The following is a 21623-nucleotide window of genomic DNA, read 5'->3' on the forward strand; positions in this document are numbered from 1 at the left end:
TAATAAGTAAACCCACTTTGTTAGTTGTTCCCGTTAGTTGCAAACAGTAAGAATGTTTTAGATATTTTATGACCAATATACCCCTTTCATTGCAACTTGCAATTGAAACCTTCATCCCATTATTACTGAGACCTCACCTTCATCTCCTAGTATCTCAACCCTAGCTGCCAAACCCTTTCTTGTCCGATTTGATGTTATCGACTCGACTAAGCTACCACTCTTGAGGTTTTTTATAACTTTGCTGGGAATGAAAAAAGATTTTGAATCCAAGATAGATGAATGAAGTCTACTTGTTGCGACCATTGACATTCCCGCTCGAGCCTGCTTATTAAAAGACTCACGGCTATCCTAGTTTGTCTAGTGGCTGATACAACTTCTGGCGAAGCCCTTACCCTATTTAATTTAATTTTACTTTCTTTTTATTCTGGTCTATAATAAATCCCAATTTACAGCTATCTAGCTTTTTGGAAAACCTTGATTTACATGTAATTGACATTCGAGAGTTCCAATCAACCTCTTCTAATTTAGATCTAGATGATTCAACTTAAAATCTTGTAGAGCAGATCTGATTCCAATAATTTTTTAAAGTCTCCTATCACGGTTAGGCTCATTTTATCTTTATGGGTTTTCATTGATCTAATGTTGTATAGTTTGAATTTGGATCTAGTTTATGATTCTTGTTGAGTTTATGACCTAACACTCTTCCTTTTTGTTGGAATATTGTTAACCTTTGACTTCAAGGTTGGGCCTATGTCTGATAATGTCTAAATGGGGTTGGATAGATCTCGTTTGGGCATGGTCTAATTATGATTTAGACCTAATTTCTTGGAAGATGCAATCGTTTGCCATTGATCTTTATTTCTGATCCCTTTTGCATTAAAGAGTTCAGTTTAGTTTGGTCTTTGGGTTTCAAATATAAAACGAATTGGGCCTAAGGGTTTATGTTAAATGGGAGAGGGTAACAAAGATGTTGGTCCAGTTTTGTGAAGAATGAGAAAGGAAGAGAAAGGAATGGTGAATGATTCAATTAGGTTTTAGAAGAAGAAGAAGAAGAAGAATAGGTAGTGAAGGGAGATGGCGGCTTACCGGAGATGGGAGAGATGGTGCGGCCATTGATGGTTCTCTGTCATTAGTGTTCTTCAATAGTAGAAATAAGGAAAATAATTGAAGAGGTTTATTTTAGTAGGAAGGGCAATTTGGTCAATATATGATTTTAGTCCCAGAATGGATTAATTATTTTGGAAAACAAAGGTGTCATACATAAATATCCAAAACTTAAGGGTGGTTTTGTAATTACATGATACCTTAGGGGGTACGTGTAAATTACCCAAAACTTTAACAAGTCATGACAAGAAGTTACCCCATGTGGCGACATGGGGGCGCAAAAAGGATAGAGAGGGATGGGGTTTCTCTTGCTTTTGGCATAGTGGGCCCTCAATGGGAGACCTGAACGACAGGTTATTAGCCCAGTGCTAGAGCGTGCCCCTGATAATTGTGTCGTTGTGCCTAGGCTGTGAGGGCTCTCAGCCACATGGATAGTTCAATGTGCTCATCAACGCCTGAATCGGAGATGTGGATCATCCAAGGCACATTAGCGTGGCATACTCCTCCTGTTTGGACCGGAGTTTGAAACCAAACTTCTCCTCTGGAGGGGAGTTGGTTTGGTTCATTTACTTAAAGAGTAAGCGATCAAATTGAAACAAGTAGGTGTACAAGGTAAAGCGTAAAGCAGATGGCTCCTTTTTTTCTAGAGGTACAAACGACTTGTAACAAAAGGCTTTGCTCAAGAATATTGGAAGGTTCTATTCATCTATCGTTTCTCAACGCATTTCTTTAGACAAAGACTCCGTTTTTTCTTCTTTTTGGATGGTAAATAAGATGCACGTACTAACTCATCTTAGTAATGAGAGCGATAGCTCAGCCGTTGCTTCTATAGTCGTAGATTAGCTAGCGCTCAGGACCTTCTTCTTCGCGGAAGGACTTGCTTGCTTTCTTTGCTCCGTAGTTTGCTGCTTTCGAGCCTACATTTGCAGGCTAACTCGTGTAATCAACGAAAAATTCCTTCGCTAAAAGCAAAGAAGAAAGTCCTTCCACCCCTATTTGAGTCCCTCTGTTGCTTGTTCGCTCAGGGAGTTGCTTGTTTAGGTTGAAGCACGTTAGCGCAATAGTTTGATTGCGTATCGCGCTACGCACTCTTTCCAATGCCTAATGTCGCTCTAGCTGATGCGATAGTTCCTGCTTCGAATTGATCCTATTGATTTTGCACCTCCTTAATGCACTAGCCAATTGGAAGTCTTACTAAACGAAAGGAAGGAAAGCTTTGTCGGTGAGGCAGGTTGGTTCTCAGTAGGATCCTACTAAGCGGAAAATCCGTTGCCAAATCCCTCTTATTAACTAACATCGAAAGTCATTCATCTACTTTTCAAGCATCGAAAGAAGACCTAGAGTGGCCGGCCTAGGGAAGAAGCTTGCAGGCAGTAAACAGGATGAGAGCTTCGCTTGTTGATTTGACTGGGTTTTTTCAAAATTTTATTTCAAAGAAAAAAAAACAGAGTTCCGCATCCCTCCGGGGCACAGGGAACAAATAAGCGTAGATAAGAGGGAGAGGGGGGGCTACGAGCCCTCTCCCGTTGTTGTTCCCAGACCATCTACCCCTTTCTTCCTCTTCGCCCGGCCCGATGAGGTCCGAAGGGATTAGAAACTCGAGCAGTTTCTTGAAAACTCTCCTCGAATATGAAACTTTGAGTATTCAAAGATGCTCGCGTTAGATTTATTCGGAGCTATTAGAGCAGGATTCACTTTTTGGGGAATATGAGTCGAAGAAATAACAAGAATATTTCTAGTGGAACACTTTGACTTTTCAAACCAAGCTAAGCTAGTAAGCAAGCAAGGCAAAGCAAACAAAGCAAGAGAGTTGATCGTAGACCACTCTCTCCTGGTGGTCGAGCTGATCTACGAGTACCCTTGATTCGGGAAGGAAGGGGATTCTTTTGGATAGCAAGTAATCACATAATATCCCCAGCTAGAACTTTCATTATCACTCCAACCATGAATGGTTTTTACCTATATCATTTAGAACAGGGTCTTCACTTCCGCTAGTATTTCCAATAGCACCAAGCATGTCCATTGATTTACTTAACCCACATTTGTGTTCTAACTCCTTGTTTAGACAATATAGAATTGAACCACCATTTTTCTATAGAGCCTTCCTGCCCCCCTATTTAATTTTCTACCAAAAAAATAATTTATTAAAGAAAATTACTAGAGCTGTTCATTTTAGGGTTCACTTTGTTGGCAGGGAGTGTGGGTTGGGAAAGTAGTATGCGTGAGTGGGTTACAAAAGTTGAGGGATTGTTAAACAAGACTAGCTAAATTATGAAAAAGTGTCACTTTCCCACACTCGGTATATTTGGTTGGCCATTTTCTTGAGGATATGATAAAATATTATCACACAAAAATACCTCATTATTCTTATCAATTTTCAAAAGTACCATTAATTTTGTTTAAACTTATGAAATATGTCGTCTTCTACTATGAGAGGTGTGAAGGCTTTGCAAGAAGCCAAAGCAACCATGGTTGTGGCTGCGGCTACAATCAATCACGAATGTTGGATTTTTATGTATCCACCAAGCCTAATTTAATATAATAAATTAATTGCATTGATTTAATTGGACATGTACAATAGCTAGACAATTTTGAAAAAACAACCAATGAAAACAAGTTGAGACTTATAGCAAAAAATAAACCATAAGTTAGAAGCCATAAGTCCTTGTAAATGAACGTAGAGTGGTCATGCTCAATTTTTCTACAGAGGCCAATAAGAAGGACAAATATGCCTCTAAGTAAGCTCCTTCAAACCCAAAAACAATCTCATTTGATAGGGGCCTCTAGCAAACAATTTCAAAATTTTAGAGAGGGTTGAATTTATTGCATACAAGATTGCCTTATCACCTGCTTTGCTCAACATACATAATGTTTTTCATGTATCTATGCTAAAGAAGTATGTGTAGGACCCCTCATATATGCTGAGTTATGAACCACTTCACTTGAAGGTGAATCATAATATGAAGAAATTCTAATACATGTCTTAGGTGCTACAAAACTGGACCATTCAATTGGTAAAAGTACTTTGGAGAAATTAGATTCAAGAAAGAATCTTGGGAGCGAGAGGATGAGATACGGTTAAGCTATCTACATTTGTTCAACAATTGAATGAGTTACATATAATTTCGAGGACGAAATTTTTATGAGGGAGATTTTTATGAGGGAGGATGTAATACCCCAACATTTTTGGAAAACCCAAATACGGGGTATCTATGATATAGTACAAAATATTAAATTACAAAATGAAGTGTTGTATGTGATATTTTGTGTGCATGATGCATGTCAAGTGATTTACGATGTTAAAGATCAATTAAATCCATAATTATTGTTTATTGGTTCAAGATGAATAGAAGTTGAATGTCTTTAGTCAGGTCAGCTTATTGTTTTAGTGGTTCAATTTGATTTTGGTCCAGGTTGAAGGGTTTAAATTTGAAGGTTCAAAGGCTTGGCCAAGCTAGCAAAGAGGTGGAATGGTTCAGTCTGAACCAAGTTGATGTTTGATTGAACCAAGTTAAGTTTGGACCCCAAGAAGAAAGGGCAGTCTCCAGCATTGCCAAAATTAAAAAAAATGAAAGGTCAAAATTCTTCCAGGAGATCTGATAGAGTTACAGCCTCCTCAATCTGTTAATCATTAAGATTTTAGATTGGAATCTGCATGGTATTCTGAATGGCCAATCAAAGGCTGCATTGAAAGGTGTTGGTAAAGAACATTCTCTAGATGTGATTTGCATTGCAGAACCGTTAGTGGACCCATGTAAATTCTAATGCATATAAGTCACTTATTAAAGGGCTTATTTTATTGGAAATAAGCCTTGGCTTTGATAAGTAGGTGTTGGGCCTTTGATCCCATGGGTTTTCGTTGTAATGGGCCACTTTAATGGGTCCAAAATATGAAAATATGAAAATATGAAACAGGATTTACTTCATTAGTTTAGTTAGCCATGTACCTTATTAGTTAAGGATGGATTAGGCCTTTCCTTTTTAGTGTTTTAAGTCTGTTTTTGAGTATGGTGAGATGCCATTAGTGAGAGATCCAAATACAGTAACAAACCCGAGTCTGAGAGAGACTACCCTATCTTCTTTTGATGCAGATCATAGCTTGAAGAAGAGAACTAAAATAAAAGTCAGAAAATACTGTTCACGTGAACAGTAACACGAGTTGTTCTCGTGACACTGTTCATGAGAACAGTAATTTGGGTGCATATTCTCCTATTTTAGTTTCTTATTTAGATTAGGTTAGTTAGTTTTTATTTTCTTTGTTTCTAAGTTGGAATTTCTATTTTAGTTACTTAAATTTTATTTAGAAGTTTCTATTTCAATTAGTTTCTATTTTAGTTTCATTGTTTGTAATCCAAGTCTCAGCCTTATAAGAGACTTGCTATTTTATTGTTTCTGTTTTTATAGTTTCCAATTTTAGAATTTGTCAAAGTTAAAACTTTCAAATTTTTGTAACTTGAGGAGCAAGTCATTGCTTCCTATTTATATGTAAGGCTTTTAGAAGCCAAGAAGGACGATTTGAAGTTGAATAAAAAAATTGCTTTAAAGCAAAAGATTCTGTTGTCCAATGGCTGTGACATGAAGGGCTGGGGGCTTGGCTGAGAGAGCCAAAATCCTAGGGCTAAGAGAGCCTGGCTGGTGAGAGCTGAATCTCCTTATCCGCTTCTCTCTTCTTCTCCTATCCTCTACTACTTCTCTTATTTTATTCCCTATTGTTCCCGCTGTTGTGTGACTGCAATCAAGTGCTGCAACCTGCTACTACATCTGTGAAGATCTAGAGAGCATCCTAAAAAAAATTAACTGAATTTGCTGTTGCTGTCCAGAGGCAAAGAAGGCCACTTTCCTCACTTGTGGCTGCATCAGTTCCTTATTCACTACTGCTGATTTGAAGGTCTTGATCTCAGCACTCTTCCTCCCAATCAGAGTGATACTTGGAGAACTGCTTCATGCCCCTAAAGAGCCCACTAAACCTCAGTCTTGAACCCTGCTGTTGTTCCATTCATTGTATTGATCCTGCTGCAATCAATCTCCCGCTGGTTTCCTTGGTTCAAGGTCAACTTTTGCATTATCTTCCCTTCTTCGCTTTCTTTTTTTTTTTAATTTATTGTTATGAAATTTCCTGCAAATCTAAGAATCGATCGAAGTTATGAAACCCGTAATAAATTTGAACTTTTGGAACTTGTGTGATTTCAGATTCCAGTTCTGTGTCCATGGTTGCCTCGATGCTGTGGGCTGCATCTGTTGTGGACATAGATCAATCTCTCGACACACCTATGGAGGATTCCAAGGAATCTCCCCAACTTGCTCTTCTGGAGTCAGAGGACCCTACTGGTATCCCGCACCTAAGCTATTTGTGCCGGATCTGCTTGCTGGACAGCATGCAGAACCTTTCCATTTCCTAAACCCATTGTAAGTACTATTTACTTATATTTTTATAATGTATTGTATTGATCAATTAGAGTTTATAGGGGCAGATTAATAATTTATTTCTGTGGGACCCGCATCCCCAGTGAGGAATCCTATTCCCAGTAATTACCCGCCCTCGGATTACCCCTGATGTCATATGACATCATTTTACATTTAAAAGAGCTAATTAGGTACAAAATTCTAATTAGAATCATTTTAGAGAAGTAATTTAAGAATCAGTTTTTGGCTTAAGTAAACAAACAGCCCTTAGTTAAACCACTATATAAACAAACCTATTACTATTATTCACTATTCCTAAAGAGGCCAAAATCGTTTCCAGCCCTAATCTCATCCCTTCCCATCTTCTTCTTCTCTAATTCTCAGCCTAAACCATGCTCTAACCCCAATTCAGCCATTAAAGCTTGAAATTGGTGGGTTTAATAAATCGGTAAGAGTATTATTCCAATAAATAACTCTTCTATAGAGTTCATTAATACCCGAAATCATTAGTTTACCCCCATCTATCTGAATGATCGGTCTCAACTCGGGAGGAAGAACTGGCAATAGGCACAAAACCATCCATTTAGGTACCCTAAATTGAATCAAATATTGGTTCAGGTGTGGCTGTGACTTGTGAATTACTTGTAGTAACCCAATTCACAGCTGAATTGTCCAATTAATTAAACCCTAGGTTGCTAATTAGGGATAATTGGCCAAACCCCCAAAATAATTGTGGTTTTTGGAATTAACCTGAAATTTATATTGATCCACCTTAGAAATTGTCCAAAAAGTGAAATTGGACCCATGCATGTGAAGATCCATTCAATTGGAACAAAACCCCCATTTCTGCCCTCTGAATCCGATCCAATATTTTTGGACTAAAATGCCCCTCAATGCTTGGGTTTGACCTGAGCTTATTCCTGACCCTAATATGTGACATTTTGTGTTATTTTAGGTCTATTTTAGTCTATCTTTGACTATTTCTATCTAGATTGCTGGAGTTTTACTGCCCTAGACTAGATTGTCATTGCAGGTAAGGGGATTTTGACTTTAATTTCGGCGTGTTTGTGATATTTAATTTCGGTATGTTATGGTTGTCATGTCATGCATCATATTAATAACACTGATCATGCATTTTTGTTAGCTTTAACTTCTTTGCATTAGATGTGCATGATTTTAGGTTGCATTTCCATGTTGCACTTGCATTTAATACTTGATTCTTAGAATTTATTATGATGATGATGTTGTTGGGCAGAATTGTTCTATTATCTATTATGATTCATATGTCATCATGATAAGATGCATATGGTTAGGATTGGCATGAACCCAATGCTACGACCCTTACCAACAGGGGTTGAGGTGTTGGATAACACGTGGTAGGTCCAAAGAGTAAATTCTGGAATGTCATTCACTGTCTCATGTTAGCGTGAACATTTCGTTGTGGGAACAAACAGTAGGGTTAGTCATTAAGGGTCTACTGGGGTCCGATGTGTTCATTCTAGAATTGGTGGGTTTCCACCGTAGTAAAATGGTTTCGCTCAGGTGACCGACATCTGGTTATGTGTTTCTGGGACCGAGGCTATCATTCTCTTACAGTAGCACTTATACCTCATGAGACTTAGTATTGTTGTTAGAAGTATTCTTAGTTCTAGGTCATTCATCATGGACTATTTGCACTTGCTTGTGTGTTTCCCTTGCTGGGCTCAGTGGCGCTCACCCCTGTGGATATCCTTATTTTTCAGATGACTTGGTTACTTCTTGTGGTGGAGTTGTGAAGCTGGAATATGAAGTGCACGATACTTTGTGCGCATGTGATGATTGCGCATCTCTTGATCTTGGCCTGACAGTCCAGGCTATCTCCCCACTCTTTTGTGTTTATAACACTTTTGTATAGTTATATTATGGTTCTTGTCTAGTTTTACCTTGTGGTACTTTTGAGAACTGTATAGTTGTATCACAAGCTTTATCCTTTATATAAATGAAATATCACTTAGACTTCTCTTACTACTGATGTTACTTCTATTATTTAAATTATTTTCGTTGCATCTGATTACTGTATTTGTGAGATATGTTTGTAAATGGAGTATTGCACTTGCGATCCTTGGGATTGGTTGAATGTCAGTGATATTCAGTCACACTTGGCCCTTATTGACCAGGTCGGGGTGTGACATTTAAGTGGTATCAGAGCTATCGTACTCTACTCCTATTTACAATCAAAATTCACAGTACAGAAATGCTTAGACTCATTGATCTGAAGGTGAGTCTAATTAGGTTGAAATAAAAGCTGCAACTAAAAGCTACAAACTAAAAGAAATTTTGATTGTAAAACACAAAGTGATGAGAAATAAAAAATTAAAATTATATATATATATCAACCGAGTTATTTGTACAAAATTTTAGCAACAAGTGCTAATTGGGTTACAACTTTCTTAGACAAATCCTAGAGAGAACTCGAGCCAATGGCACATACTCTAACTCTAAGTCCACATTTGGAAGATTACTTCCCATCTATAAGCACTGAGAAGATGGTTCAACATTCCTCCTCGGCAATGAACTCTGATGCGTCTGTTCTTGGACGGCAGTATCTCATCTCCCCTTCAATAACACTCGTATTGATGAAGTCCTCTCCTTCGTGCCTGTGGGATAGGCCGCAATAGGAGTGCCGCACTAGTCGATGATAGCATGCCTTATTGGGCTGAATCGTGGGGAGCCACCCTAAGCTCTCAAAAAAAAAAAAAAAAAAAAACCTCCTTGTACTTTGATGAAGGCTAAGTCCTGTATACTTACTTGCCGTTCATGCTCGCTTGGCAAATCCATGAAGAAGTCAACAAATTGCTCCTCTGCTAGTGCATTTTGGAACCAAAATTGGTCTAAATCTAGGCCCATTGGGAGGGCACCTCTTTCCCCTACCACCTCGACCTCCTCCATGACCATGGGCTGCAACCATATTTGATCGAATGCGGCAAATACAAAGAGAAAGGGAAGAAAGAAACATATGAAATTTGTGTAAACAAAATGGGAAGTTGGGACAGCAACCTAGTTAAGGTAGGCAATGACTAAGATTCAATAGAGACCTTAGTTGCAAACATACTATTAGGAAAGAATGGAAATCACAAGGCTAAGTAGACTAATAAGGATTAGGCTAATTAAATAACGGGAGAATAGCTATTAGTTAATAAGAGATCTATTTAAAAATTTAGTCATATAAAGCACTTAGAAATTCTTCTTTTATGTATTTCCATGCTATCATTGATAAAATGATTGGAAACCTAATCATTTTCATGTAAAAAAAAGAAAAATATCTAAAAGTTTGATACATCCTAGGAGTACCTTAAGTTCTAAAATGAACAAGAAGTTATCTAAGAAAACTCATTAGGACATTTTATCGAACACTTAGTGTGCACAACCTAGTATATAATTAGAAGAAGAGCTTTTGGATAAAAGAAGATTAGCAAGAGAGAACTTAGAAAAGATGAAAGGAACCCAAATTGTTGAACCAAAACACTAGAATCAAAGTTCCAATTCAAAATAAACTATAATGAAAGTAAATGAAAATAACTTAGATAATATTAAGTATATAATAATAGTATTCTTGGGGTATGGATCACACATCCCCTGAACACCTTTGAGGACACAACCACCAATGATAAGTTATAGTCTTACCAAATTCTTGTTAAAAAAAAAAAAAACTTTAGGTTCTTCTTAAATACTTCAGTCATATGTATAACTATACTTCTTATAAACATCTTAGGTATGTACCACATCAAACTTCCCACTAAGCTTAAATTTACTTGTGTGTTTATCTTATAATTATATTGTCTATATAATTGTAATATAATCTCGAATATGTATATACTAGCTAAATTGCCTAAACCAATATTAAAATCTTCTAGACCAGACCAAAGGTAATCATACTCAATTGTTATCGTCAGGTTCTCCTTGCAAGAAGGATGTCCTCACCCTTTCAGCTTACCCGCTACGCCAATTTCGAGGACGAAATTCTTTTTAAGGAGAGGGGAATGTGAATCCCGCAATAAATTCTGCATTTGTTGTGGACATAGATCAATCTCTCGACACACCTATGGAGGATTCTAGGGAATCTTCTCAACTTGCTCTTTTGGAGTGAGAGGACCCTGCTGGTATCCCGCACCTAAACTATTTGTGTCGGATCTGCTGGCTAGACAGCATGCAGAACCTTTCCATTTTCTAAACCCATTGTAAGTACTATTTACTTATATTTTTATAATGTATTGTATTGATCAATTAGAGTTTATAGGGGCTGATTAGTAATTTACCTCTATGGGACCCGCATCCCCAGTAGGGAATCCTATTCCCAGTAGTTACCCGTCCTCGAATTACCCCTGATGTCATATGACATCATTTTACATTTAAAAGAGCTAATTAGGTACAAAATTCTAATTAAAATCATTTTAAAGAAGTAATTTAAGAATCAGTTTTTGGTTTAAGTAAATAAACAGCCTTTAGGTAAACCACTATATAAACAAACCTATTACTATTATTCACTATTCCTAAAGAGACCAAAATCGTTTCCAACCCTAATCTCATCCCTTCCCATTTTCTTCTCTAATTTTCAGTCTCAACCATGCCCTAACCCCAATTCAACCATTAAAGCTTGGAATTGGTGGGTTTAATTGACCAAATCCCATGATTTAACCCTACATTGAATCAAATATTGGTTCAGGTGTGACTGTGACCTGTGAATTACTTGTAGTAACCAAATTCACAGCTGAATTATCCAATTAACTAAACCTTAAATTGCTAGTTAGGGATAATTGGCCAAACCCCCAAATTAATTGTGATTTTTGGAATTAACTTGAAATTTATATTGACCCACCTTAGAAATTGTCCAAAAAGTGAAATTGGACCCATGCATTTGAAGATCCATGCAATTAGAACAAAACCCCCATTTCTGCCCTCTGAATCCGATCCAATATTTTTGGACCAAAATGCCCCTCAATGCTTGGGTTTGACCTGAGCTTATTTCTGACCCTAATATGTGACATTTTGTGTTATTTTTTATCTGTTTTAACCTGTCTTTGACTATTTCTGTCTGGATTGCTGGAGTTTTACTCCCCTAGACTAGATTGTCATTGTAGGTAAATGGATTTTGACTTTAATTTCGGTTTGTTATGGTTGCCATGTCATGCATCATATTAATAACACTGATCATGTATTTTTGTTAGCTTTAACTTCTTTGCATTAGATGTGCATGATTTTAGGTTGCATTTGCATTTATTACTTGATTCTTGGAATTTATTATGATGATGATGTTGTTGGACAGAATTGTTGTATTATCTATTATGATTCATATGTCATCAAGATAGTATGCATACAGTTAAGATTGGCATGAACTTAGTGCTACGACCCTTACCAACAGGGGGTTGAGGTGTTGGATAACCCGTGGTAGGTCCGAAGGGTAAATTCTAGAATGCCATTCACTGTCCCATGTTAGCGTGAACACTCCGCTGTAGGAACAAATAATAAGGTTAATCATTGGGGGTCTGCTGGGGTCCGATGTGTTCATTCCAGAACTGGCGGGTTTCCACCGTAATAGAATGATTTCGCTCAGGTGATCGACGTCTGGTTATGTGTTTTCGGGACCCAGGCTATTATTCTATTATAGTAGCACTTATACCTCATGAGACTTAGTATTGTTGTTAGAAGCATTCTTAGTTCTAGCATCATGGACTATTTGCACTTGTTTGTGTGATTCCTTTGTTGGGCTCAGTGGTGCTCACCCCTGTGGATATCCTTATTTTTCAGATGACTTGGTTACTTCTGGTGGTGGAGTTGCGGCGCTGGAGTATGAAGTGCACGATACTTTGTGCGCATGTGATGATTGCGCATTTTCTTGATCTTGGCATGACAGTCCAGGCTATTTCCCCACTCTTTTGTGTTTATAATACTTTTATATAGTTTTACCTTATGGTACTTTTGAGAATTGTATAGTTGTATCACAAGCTTTATCCTTTATATAAATGAAATATTACTTAGACTTCTCTTACTACTGATGTTACCTCTATTATTTAAATTGTTTTTGCTGCCTCTGATTACTGTATTTGTGAGATATGTTTGTAAACATAGTACTGCACTTGCGATCCTTGGGGTTGGTTGGATGTCAGTGATATCCAGTCACACTTGACCCTTATTGACCGGGCTGGGGTGTGACAGAAGTATTTACTGTTACTGGACTTGAAGTTTGCGATCCTCTTATGGACTGGTTATCATTTGTGACTGGTCTAAATTAAGTTCCCTAATATCTTTTTTAAACACGTTGGTTTTAGCCCTAGTTGATCCTTGGAGAGTTTAATGCCACCTTATTTTCTATAGAAAAAATAGGCCCGGGATCTTTTATCATTGGATCTACCTTTGAGTTTACTGTCTTTTTTTTTTTATTTTGCATCTCTAATTAGGTTGTCTTCCAGAGGAAACAAACATACTTGGAATAACAACAGGAAAATTGGAAAGTGTTGCTGCAGTCTTGGATAGGAGTTTTTGTATGGAGCATGGTTGGCCTTCTACCATGATGCCTATTGGAGAGTTTTACCAAGGACTGTCTCAGACCATTCCCCATTGATTATCCACTTTGAGTCAGTGCCCAAAGCTCTAAATTGTCCTTTCAAATTGCAGAGGTTTTAAATGGACCATGAAGACTTTCTTTCTATAGTTTAACAATCTTGGAGTGAGTATGTATCTGGATCTCCCTTCTATGTTGTGACACAGAAGTTGAAGAGGCTGGTCAAAAAAATGCTTTTCCTAACATTGATTTGGATGTTAGACATACAAAGATGGCTCTGGATGATGCTTAGGAGATTATTGAGACAGTGAGTCTTAATTATTATTTATTTGATTGGAAAGTTCAAGTTAAGCAAGAGCACCAAAAAGATCTTCTATTGCAGGAAAGGTTATGGGCCGAGAAATCTAGCATTCGAATGTTGAAATATGGAGATTGTAATTCCAAGTTTTTCCACATCTCAACGAAAATTTGTCATTCCAAAAATTCTATCAGAATTGTAAAGAAAGAAGATGGTACTCAGCTTACAGATTCCAGTTAGATTGGGCAGTATATTATAGAGATCTATGAGTCTTTCAACAGGAAGGCCGACACTTCTTCTCAGCCAGGTATTCTATTTTGCATTCCTTCTTCCATTTCTCAGGCTGATAATGTTTTTCTTACTGCCATTCCTTGTAAGGAGGAAATTAAGGCAACGGTTTTTTATTTAGACCCTGAAAGCACCCCAGGACCAGATCGATTCCGAGATGCATTTTATAGAAGATGTTGGAATATTATTGAAGGTGACATCTTTCGACCGATTACTAATTTCTTTTCTTCATTGAAGGCATTATTACCAAGGGTGCAAACAACAATTTTATAACCCTTATCCCTAAAGTTGATGGTGCTATGACTCTTGACAAGTTTCACCCAATCTACTTGGGAAATTTCCTCTACAAGCTTATTTCGAAGATCCTGGCCTCCCGTTTATCATCTTTTCTGCCCATGATTGTATTTGAGGAACAAGGTGATTTTCAGAAAGGTAAAGTTATTTTTTCAAATATCTACATTGTCTTTGATTTGACAAATTCTCTTCATAAGAAAATCTGTGGCGGTGGAATTGGTCTTAAGCTTGATATTCATAAAGCTTATGACACGATGAAGTGAGACTTTATGTTTGACGTAATAAGAAAATTTGTGTTCGGTGACACTCGGATGAAATGGATCTACCAATTATTATCTTCTGCCAGTTTATCCATTTTGTTCAACAGAGGGCCGGTGGGTCCCTTTGGTGTTGAGAGGGGGCTTCGGCAAGGGGATCCTGTTGCTCCTCTTCTATTTATTATTGTGGAAGAAGTTCTATGCCGAGGTTTCTCTGATCTCAAGAACAAAGGGATAATCAAACCTTTGCATGGTCCAAGAAGTGTTTCAATGCCATCCCACCTGTTATTTGTTGATGATGTTTTCTTGTTTATGAATGCTGGAGTCAAATATGTGCAAAATCTAAAGTCATTCCTTGATCAATATAAAAGCTATTTAGGGCAGAAATTAAACTCGAGGAAGAGTAAAATGTTTTTGTGTAATCTATCTTCAACAAGGAAATCAAGGATTCAGGATGTTAGCTGTTTCTCAAATAGTTCTTTTCCAATTAGATACCTGGCGGTTGACATTGTTAAAGGCAAAGTGAAGAAAGATCATAGCTTATCCCTGGTTGACAAAATTAAATCAAGGTTTTCAGGGTGGAAAGACAAGCCCATTTCCATGGCAGTCATTTCCAATATTTCAATTGACAGCTTCTCAATTTATTGGTGGCCTACCTCCTTGATCTCTTTGATGGAGAGGTGGGCAAGGAATTTTATTTGGAGCAGGGATCTAAATCAGCCTAAAAGAGTTATAGTGAAGTGGGATATTATATGCAAGCCAAGAGAGAAACAAGGCCCTTCTATGCAAGCTCTGGTGGTCTATCAAGACTTATAACTCATCCATGGGGAAATATCTCAGAGCAAAATTTACCAATGAGGATGGAACATTGAAAGCCCATTTGCAATCTTCTTCAATTTGATCCAATATTAAAAAAGGTGTGGGAGCATGTCTCAGATCATGAAGCTTGGATTATTGGAGACGGTTCTAAAATAAATTTCTGGCATGACTAGTGGCTCAGAGATACCTCTATATATTGCTGCCCGCTCTGGCTTGGATATGTCTGTATTTAAGAACTTCCAGGCTAAAGTTTCTTACTTCATTTTTTACTTTAATTGGTCCTTTCCCCCAGTATTGCAGCAAACCTTCACAGACGTTATGGCAAGTAATCTCCCATCTGTTCAAGTAGAAGATAAGCGTGTTTGCGACCTGACAAAGTCTGGTATTTTTACAATGAAATCAGCTTGGAATATTTTGCGGCACACTGCAACTAAACCAGCTTGGTTTCCTATAGTTTGGGCTCATTTTCTTCAACCAAGACAATCAACTTTTGGCTGATGTATGTTGCATTCAAAATTACCTACTGATGATCAAATTGCTAATAAGGGAATTCCAAGGGTTTCTAGCCGATGCTTATGCCTTCGAGCTTCGGAAACGTAAAACCATTTATTAGTGGAGTGCTCTTATTCCAGGAAGGTTTGGCAGTATTTTCTTGATTTATTCCAGTTGCCATGGTTGGGTAAAGACTCTATTCATGATATGTTCTTTTGGTCGAAGAATAAATCAGCTTTGGTCCCACTCTCAAGTGTTTGGTTTGCTGGGTTTATCTTGTTGCCAATCCATATATGGTATGAATGAGATGCAAGGTGATACAAAGGCAAAGACAAACTTGTGAAATCTTTAATGAAAGCAATCAAATGAGACATTAAAGATTCCGCTGTGCTGATGCCTTGTAAAATCCGATTTGTGCTTGATCTCTTGATTGATATCTCGCCAAGTAGGTGCTTCTTTTTCAAACTCAAATATTGGGAGCATTATTGAAACTATTTGGAGGAAGCCCACATATGGGCCGGATTAAACTTAACATAGATGGTTACTTGTTGGGTAACCCAGGTCACTCTAGTGCAGCAAGAATTCTTTGTAATTATCTTGGTGAGCCTTAAGGCAGCTTCTCTAGTTATCTAGGAATCAATACAAATTATTGTGCTGAATTCTCAGCTCTCTTTAGGGGAGTGCAACTGGCTAGAAGGATGAATGTTCAGTATCTTTGAATTGAAATCGATTCTACAGATGTTCTCTCTGTGGTGAAATTTCCTATTCCATAGCAGTTTCAACAAAAATGGTTGCATTATGCTAGGTACCTTGGATCTATTACTTAGAAGATCTCCCATTGCTTCAGGGAGACGAATACAGTAGCTGATCTATTGACAAAAAAGAATGCTACATTGTGGCTTTCTCATAGATGGGACAAGTTCCCTACTTTTGTCCGTTAGGAAATCATCTGGAACAAGCATGAGAGGCCATGTTAACACTTTGTACATGGATGATATAGTCTAGTTCGGGCAGTTTGTGTCTCTTTCTATTGCTTTAGGGTTCCTACTAATGGTCATGCCTAAGGTGGGATCCCTAAGGTTTAGTTTTGATAGTCTTTGATTTGTCTTTGTCTCTGCTGATGGCAATGCCGAAGGTGGAGTCTAGAGTCATATTTGTGTGTTTTTTCCTCCCATTACGAGAGTACTTGAACTTGTATTTTGTACATCTTCTATAATTAATATATCTTTTGCTGACCTTTAGCCAAAAAAATCCAAGGTTGCAGTCCTGATGGAGAATTGTACTTACCAAGGAGCTCTTCTGACTCAGAGCAGTCACTTGGGCTAGAAAAGCATCATAACCTAATTTAACCAAAAGACCCATCAATTATTTGAGCACCAAATGCACCATCTTCATTTACAATCTTGATGTCAGTTTAATGGCTGCAAGTATTCCCTATTATAGTTATTAATAATCTCAGCATTTTGAGGGATGCTTGTCACTTAAATTTATGTAATTTCTTACTTTTATTTTGTTTCTGTTTATTTATGAGGGTGACAAGTTTGGCTCTCTTACTATTGCAGGGAAAGATCTAAAGCAGGCATAACTAGACCAAAATTTGAAATTTGATCCAATTAGACAGCACAAACATTTTTGCTCCTGGATTGTTTCAACAAAAAGTGTTGCACCTGGGTGGCAACAAACACTGTCTGCTCTAAGTTGCGGCAAAGAGCCTTCTCAACCTTGGCTTGCAAACTCTCCATCTTCCTTATTTGAGGTATGTTAGAACTGATTTTTTATTTTATTTATTTAAATTTTTTATAAAAATACCTACACTTCATGCAACTTTTCCCTCTCTGAAGTAGGCCCTTGCTTTGCACTTCTATCTTCTGACCGGCAGTGATGATCCCATTGCTTTGATCGAGAAGCTTTTCATGTCTCTGTCTACAAAAAGAATTCTCCTAAATCAAGCTAAGGTTATTGAGAAAAACTAATTGGGTTTGCAAGGTGTGATCAACATGGGTCTTCATAGGTCAGACAATCAGCAATTGGGATCTCCATCCCCCAAAGCAGGCGCAATGCATTCTATGCTTGACCATTTTCTGTTGGCATCATTGAAAAGGCTTATTTTCTGTTAGGATGATGGATAGACTATTGATGGGCATTCCACTACTTGTTACTCTCAAAAGGATTGTGATCCTCTACAGCCGGGCAGCCGAGCGGCCATTGTGCGGAAACACACAGGCAGGGGGCGAAATAACCACCCCACTCACTGCCTAAGCACCTTGCCCGGGTGGAGTCCACGCTCTGCCTGTGTTAGGCCGCACAACGACCGCTTAGCTACCAGGCCATAGAGGATCCAAGTTGCTCTCAAAAACTATACTTTGAGTGATGATGGCTGGAGCAGTACTAGTTTGCAAAACCCATCTCCAGGGTCAAATGTAATGAAAACGGTGTGAGACAATGTATTATTCTGGTTGGTTTTGTAATGTCAACAGAGCTACCATTCTGCATCACAGACCTCTCACTCTCTCTACACACAAAAATGTACTGAGAAAAAAACAAAAAAGAATGAACGATTTGAATGCTAATCAATTAAGCCACAATTGGTAATAACAATCTTTGCATACGGTCGATTAAAGCCTCTCTCTGCAACAACAGCTCTCTTATCTCCAATCAACTTTGCCACCCTGCTTATCAAACAAGTGGAGGGATCATCTTTCAATTTGGGCTTTGAAAAAGAATGTTACAACAAAGAAAAAAAAAATGAATAGAAAAATTTTGTGCGTTATATGTGTTAGATACTTGATCGATATGCCAAAAGCTCTAGAGCTGATGAAACGCATTAAATTAAGCCTTTTGACCTATTCCATAATCTGATAAATCACCTGAAATAAGGAGAGCTTGTGTTCTCTTGCACAGTCTTCACGCTAGCTATTCTCTCCACTACATCCATTCCATCTAAAACTCTTCCAACAACCAGTGAAGAAGCATCAAGTTCTGGAGCATCTCTAGTGGTAATCACAAACTCAGTCCCATTAGGATTAACCCCAACTTCCTCTTGGTCAATCTCTAATTTCCCTTTCCGTGCAATGAGCTTCAATTTTGGAGGTGGTTTTGATGGGTCCCTGACAACAATGCTCACAGAGCCGCTCAAATTCTTGGTCCCCTGACATTCTTCATAAACCTTCTCCCATTCCTTGAGAAGACTATCTGCAGCCAATTCACTCCCAGTATTCTTTGCAAGTTCTACATCTACACCATATGATCTTAACCCTCCATGTTGAATGTAGTTAGGCATGATCTTCACAAACTCCTTTCTCCTGTAACTGATACCTGCAGCTCCACTTACAAGTTTGGAAAACCTTGTGGTGCCAATTGGTACATCAACACCATAAAGCCCAATTACAATCCGTCCCACTGGCTTTCCATCGATGGAAATGTCAAGGAAGGCTCGCTGTGTAGGGGTACTGTTGTTGCAGCCATTATTTTTCAAATTACTTTCTCCTTGATAACCGTTTGAAGTATAATCCTCTGCCCATGCCTTGGATGACCAGAATGGCTCCATGGTCTGAGCCCACAAGAGAAGAAGTGAGGAAGAGCCACTGTGAATTGCAATGTCCCGGCGTGAGAGCCTGCAGCAGGTGTGTTTGGATATGGGAGGAGATGTAGATGTGGGTGTGGGTGTGGTAGTAGAATGATGCATAGAGATGGCTTGTCTCTGTGGATGATGCAGCAGTAACCATGGTGGGGGTCGAAGGATTTGATAAGATGATGATGATTGCAGAATTCGTGGGTTTTGCCACATTTTCAAGTGCTATTTGGGTTCCTCTGCCTCTCACTGCCTCTTCAACTGTTGCGCTCTCGTTAATCTGCTTCTTCCTCCTTGTGTGTGAGAGAGAGAGATTGTGGATAAGAAAGCTCTATAGCCAGTCCACTCACTGAGTCACTGGTGTAGCTTGTCTGACGTGTTAAAATAGAAGCTCAGATTCGAGAATGTGATCTCGAATTTTGTTTTTTTTTTTTTTTTTTTTTTTTTTTTTTGGGAATATTAGTCACTAGGGCTGTAAATGGATCGGATTCGGCTCGGATAGTGCTATATCCGCATTTGCATCCAATTAGCTATCGGACGGATTCGGATAGTGCTAAACGGATACAGACACGGATACGGATCGGATATTTTATCCGTTTATATGTCAATATAGCTTTTCGGATAGCTATAGCCTATCCGTATCCGCATCCGTTTAGCTTTCGGACGGATTCGAATAGTGCTAAATGGATACGGACACGGATACGGAAACGAATTTCGGCTATTCATTTACACCCCTAAATATTACATCCCCGTACTTTGCCCTAATTAAACTCCCCCCCCCCCTCAACTTTCCCTAATTATGCCTCCTCCCCTATAATTTAAAATCAATTACAATTACACCCATGCCGTTAGTGTCCATCTAGAATCTTTTTTCTCATGTTCGCTGCCCGGTACGGTTGTCCGCTTCCTCTCATAGGGGCTGGAAATGACTACTTAACCTCACTCGGGCAGTGTGTTCGACCAGGGGGTTAGGTTGTCATTTCCACCCCCTATGAAAGGAACCGGACAATTGTACTGGACAAGGAACCTGAGAGGATAATGATCCGTCCATCTATTAAATCGTGACGAAGCAAAGTAGGTTTTTTTAAATCCCCAAACAATCCCTGGGTCCATGTGACATTACCCTTTTACAACCCCTTTCCTACAACTCCGCCCCCCACCCTGCTCCTTCAACCACTTATTTTGGCATTGAATCAAACTTTTTGTGAACTCACGACCAAGACGAACTTAAAGAACTAGAATTTCAAGCCGAGATGCCGAGATAGGCTGAGTAGTATGCATATGTTAGGGTTTCATATCGATTGATTTTTCATTATTTCAACCTTGAACTGAGTTTGGCTAGAATTAGGGAATAAGAGTTTGATTCAACTCTGGGTTTTAAATTCTATATCTTTGTAAGTTTCGGAATCATGCGTATGAGATCTATATTCTAATTGATATCTTTGTAAGAGTCCTCCAACAATAGGGAATAATTCAAAACTTGACTGACCCCAACAAAGCTCAGGGCTGGTTGCGACAACAACCAATTAAGTCTTATCTCCACCCGGCTATGCAGAACATCTACAATGCTCTTGTGTCCCTCCTTCTAAATGATCAAGTGAATGTCTCCTTTGCATACTCACTAGCTATCCTTGCAGAAAACTCCCCCCCCCCCCCCGGCCTCTTTCTTCTGGGATATTCCAGCCTGATGTTGCAGTATACATCTAACCGCTTCTCAATTTCCATTCTTAGATAAATTCTTCTTTCCTTATAAATGCATACCCCTATTTTTCCTGCAAAGATAACCCAAACAAGATTTCATTAGAGTACATTCTATTTTACCCCAACTCAGGGGTGACTCATCCAAATACAAAACCTGAACCTGAGGTACTGATATTTAAGCTCAAATTTATGTTGTTTATCCTGCAATCAAAGCAATGGCGGCCAACCGATAATGAAGTTAGAATTTCTGAGACAACTTGGCCATCAAAGGATGACCCTGATAAAGCTGGGGCTACCCCAGAGAATGCAGGGCTTTATAATGGTACTTTGTTACATAAGATAGAGGAGAAGCAAGATCAGCTCTGATTGACCTTTATTTTTTTTGCACTCTTTAATGAGGATCTTAAACCTAGGTAAACTTAGAGAGGAACTATGGATTGTACTATACGATTAGTACTCCAGTTTACAACATTGGTTTACAGGGTTATCTTTCGGAGAGGACTATAGCTTCAGCTTCTAATATTAAGGTAAGAAGCAGAGTATTATGTAGAAAAGCTCCTTGTTTGTCAAGAATTGGCAGTTGGGGTTGATTCTTATTTTGAATTGGAGAAGACCTGCAAGACATTGGGATCAGCATAATAAAATTTTCCTCTGTTAATGTTATGGAGACGGGTCGGGCAGGGGTTGAAAAGAGAGGGGTAGGGTGGAGGGAATTGTAGAGGGGGTGGCTGGAGTTGCAAACGGGATTACTCACAGTAGAGAGAAAGGTGGGGGTTGAGAGGAGGCGGCGGGGCAAAGGTGGGGGGAGACGCCAGAAAGAAGCTGTAAGAGCTGGTAGCACCGGATGGGGCTGACTGA

At 38.6% G+C, this 21623-nt stretch overlaps 2 protein-coding genes and 1 pseudogene across 3 annotated transcripts; 2 read left to right on the forward strand and 1 right to left on the reverse strand.

Annotated features, from left to right (window-relative positions):
• Positions 1-3518: 3518 nt before the first annotated feature.
• On the forward strand, positions 3519-14998 carry LOC122665616. The gene is made up of 4 exons (XM_043861770.1): positions 3519-3606; positions 6295-6432; positions 13869-14184; positions 14293-14998. The coding sequence occupies exons 1-4, from the start codon at positions 3519-3521 to the stop codon at positions 14996-14998; spliced, it is 1248 nt and encodes a 415-aa protein (XP_043717705.1).
• Positions 14999-18049: 3051 nt separating this feature from the next.
• On the reverse strand, positions 18050-19334 carry LOC122664666 (peptidyl-prolyl cis-trans isomerase CYP26-2, chloroplastic-like). 2 transcript variants are annotated; one of them, XM_043860597.1, is made up of 3 exons: positions 19178-19334; positions 18361-19135; positions 18050-18162 (listed from the first exon to the last, which is right to left on the reverse strand). In XM_043860597.1, exons 1-3 carry the CDS (start codon positions 19278-19280, stop codon positions 18060-18062), a joined length of 981 nt encoding a protein of 326 aa, XP_043716532.1. In that variant the 5' UTR covers positions 19281-19334; the 3' UTR covers positions 18050-18059. The 2 variants fall into 2 exon arrangements, with proteins under 2 accessions (XP_043716532.1, XP_043716531.1); XM_043860596.1 differs by having other exon boundaries at positions 18361-19334.
• Positions 19335-20473: 1139 nt separating this feature from the next.
• On the forward strand, positions 20474-21355 carry LOC122665617 (annotated as a pseudogene).
• Positions 21356-21623: the final 268 nt, after the last annotated feature.

The sequence above is a fragment of the Telopea speciosissima genome, chromosome 6 (assembly GCF_018873765.1).
Source record: "Telopea speciosissima isolate NSW1024214 ecotype Mountain lineage chromosome 6, Tspe_v1, whole genome shotgun sequence".
Classification (NCBI taxonomy): Eukaryota; Viridiplantae; Streptophyta; class Magnoliopsida; order Proteales; family Proteaceae; genus Telopea; species Telopea speciosissima.

What these genes read in the sequence shown, in the direction of transcription:
- LOC122665616 (XM_043861770.1), top strand. Translation starts at nt 3,519, where the DNA reads ATGTCGTCTTCTACTATGAGAGGTGTGAAGGCTTTGCAAGAAGCCAAA. An exon ending in GGAGTCAGAGGACCCTACTG is followed by an intron (nt 6,433 to 13,868) that starts GTATCCCGCACC and finishes TCTTCATTGAAG; the next exon opens with GCATTATTACCAAGGGTGCA. An exon ending in AAAGCTTATGACACGATGAA is followed by an intron (nt 14,185 to 14,292) that starts GTGAGACTTTAT and finishes TTTGTTCAACAG; the next exon opens with AGGGCCGGTGGGTCCCTTTG.
- LOC122664666 (XM_043860596.1), bottom strand. Translation starts at nt 19,280, where the DNA reads ATGTGGCAAAACCCACGAATTCTGCAATCATCATCATCTTATCAAATC. An exon ending in ACAAGCTCTCCTTATTTCAG is followed by an intron (nt 18,163 to 18,360) that starts GTGATTTATCAG and finishes TTTGATAAGCAG; the next exon opens with GGTGGCAAAGTTGATTGGAG.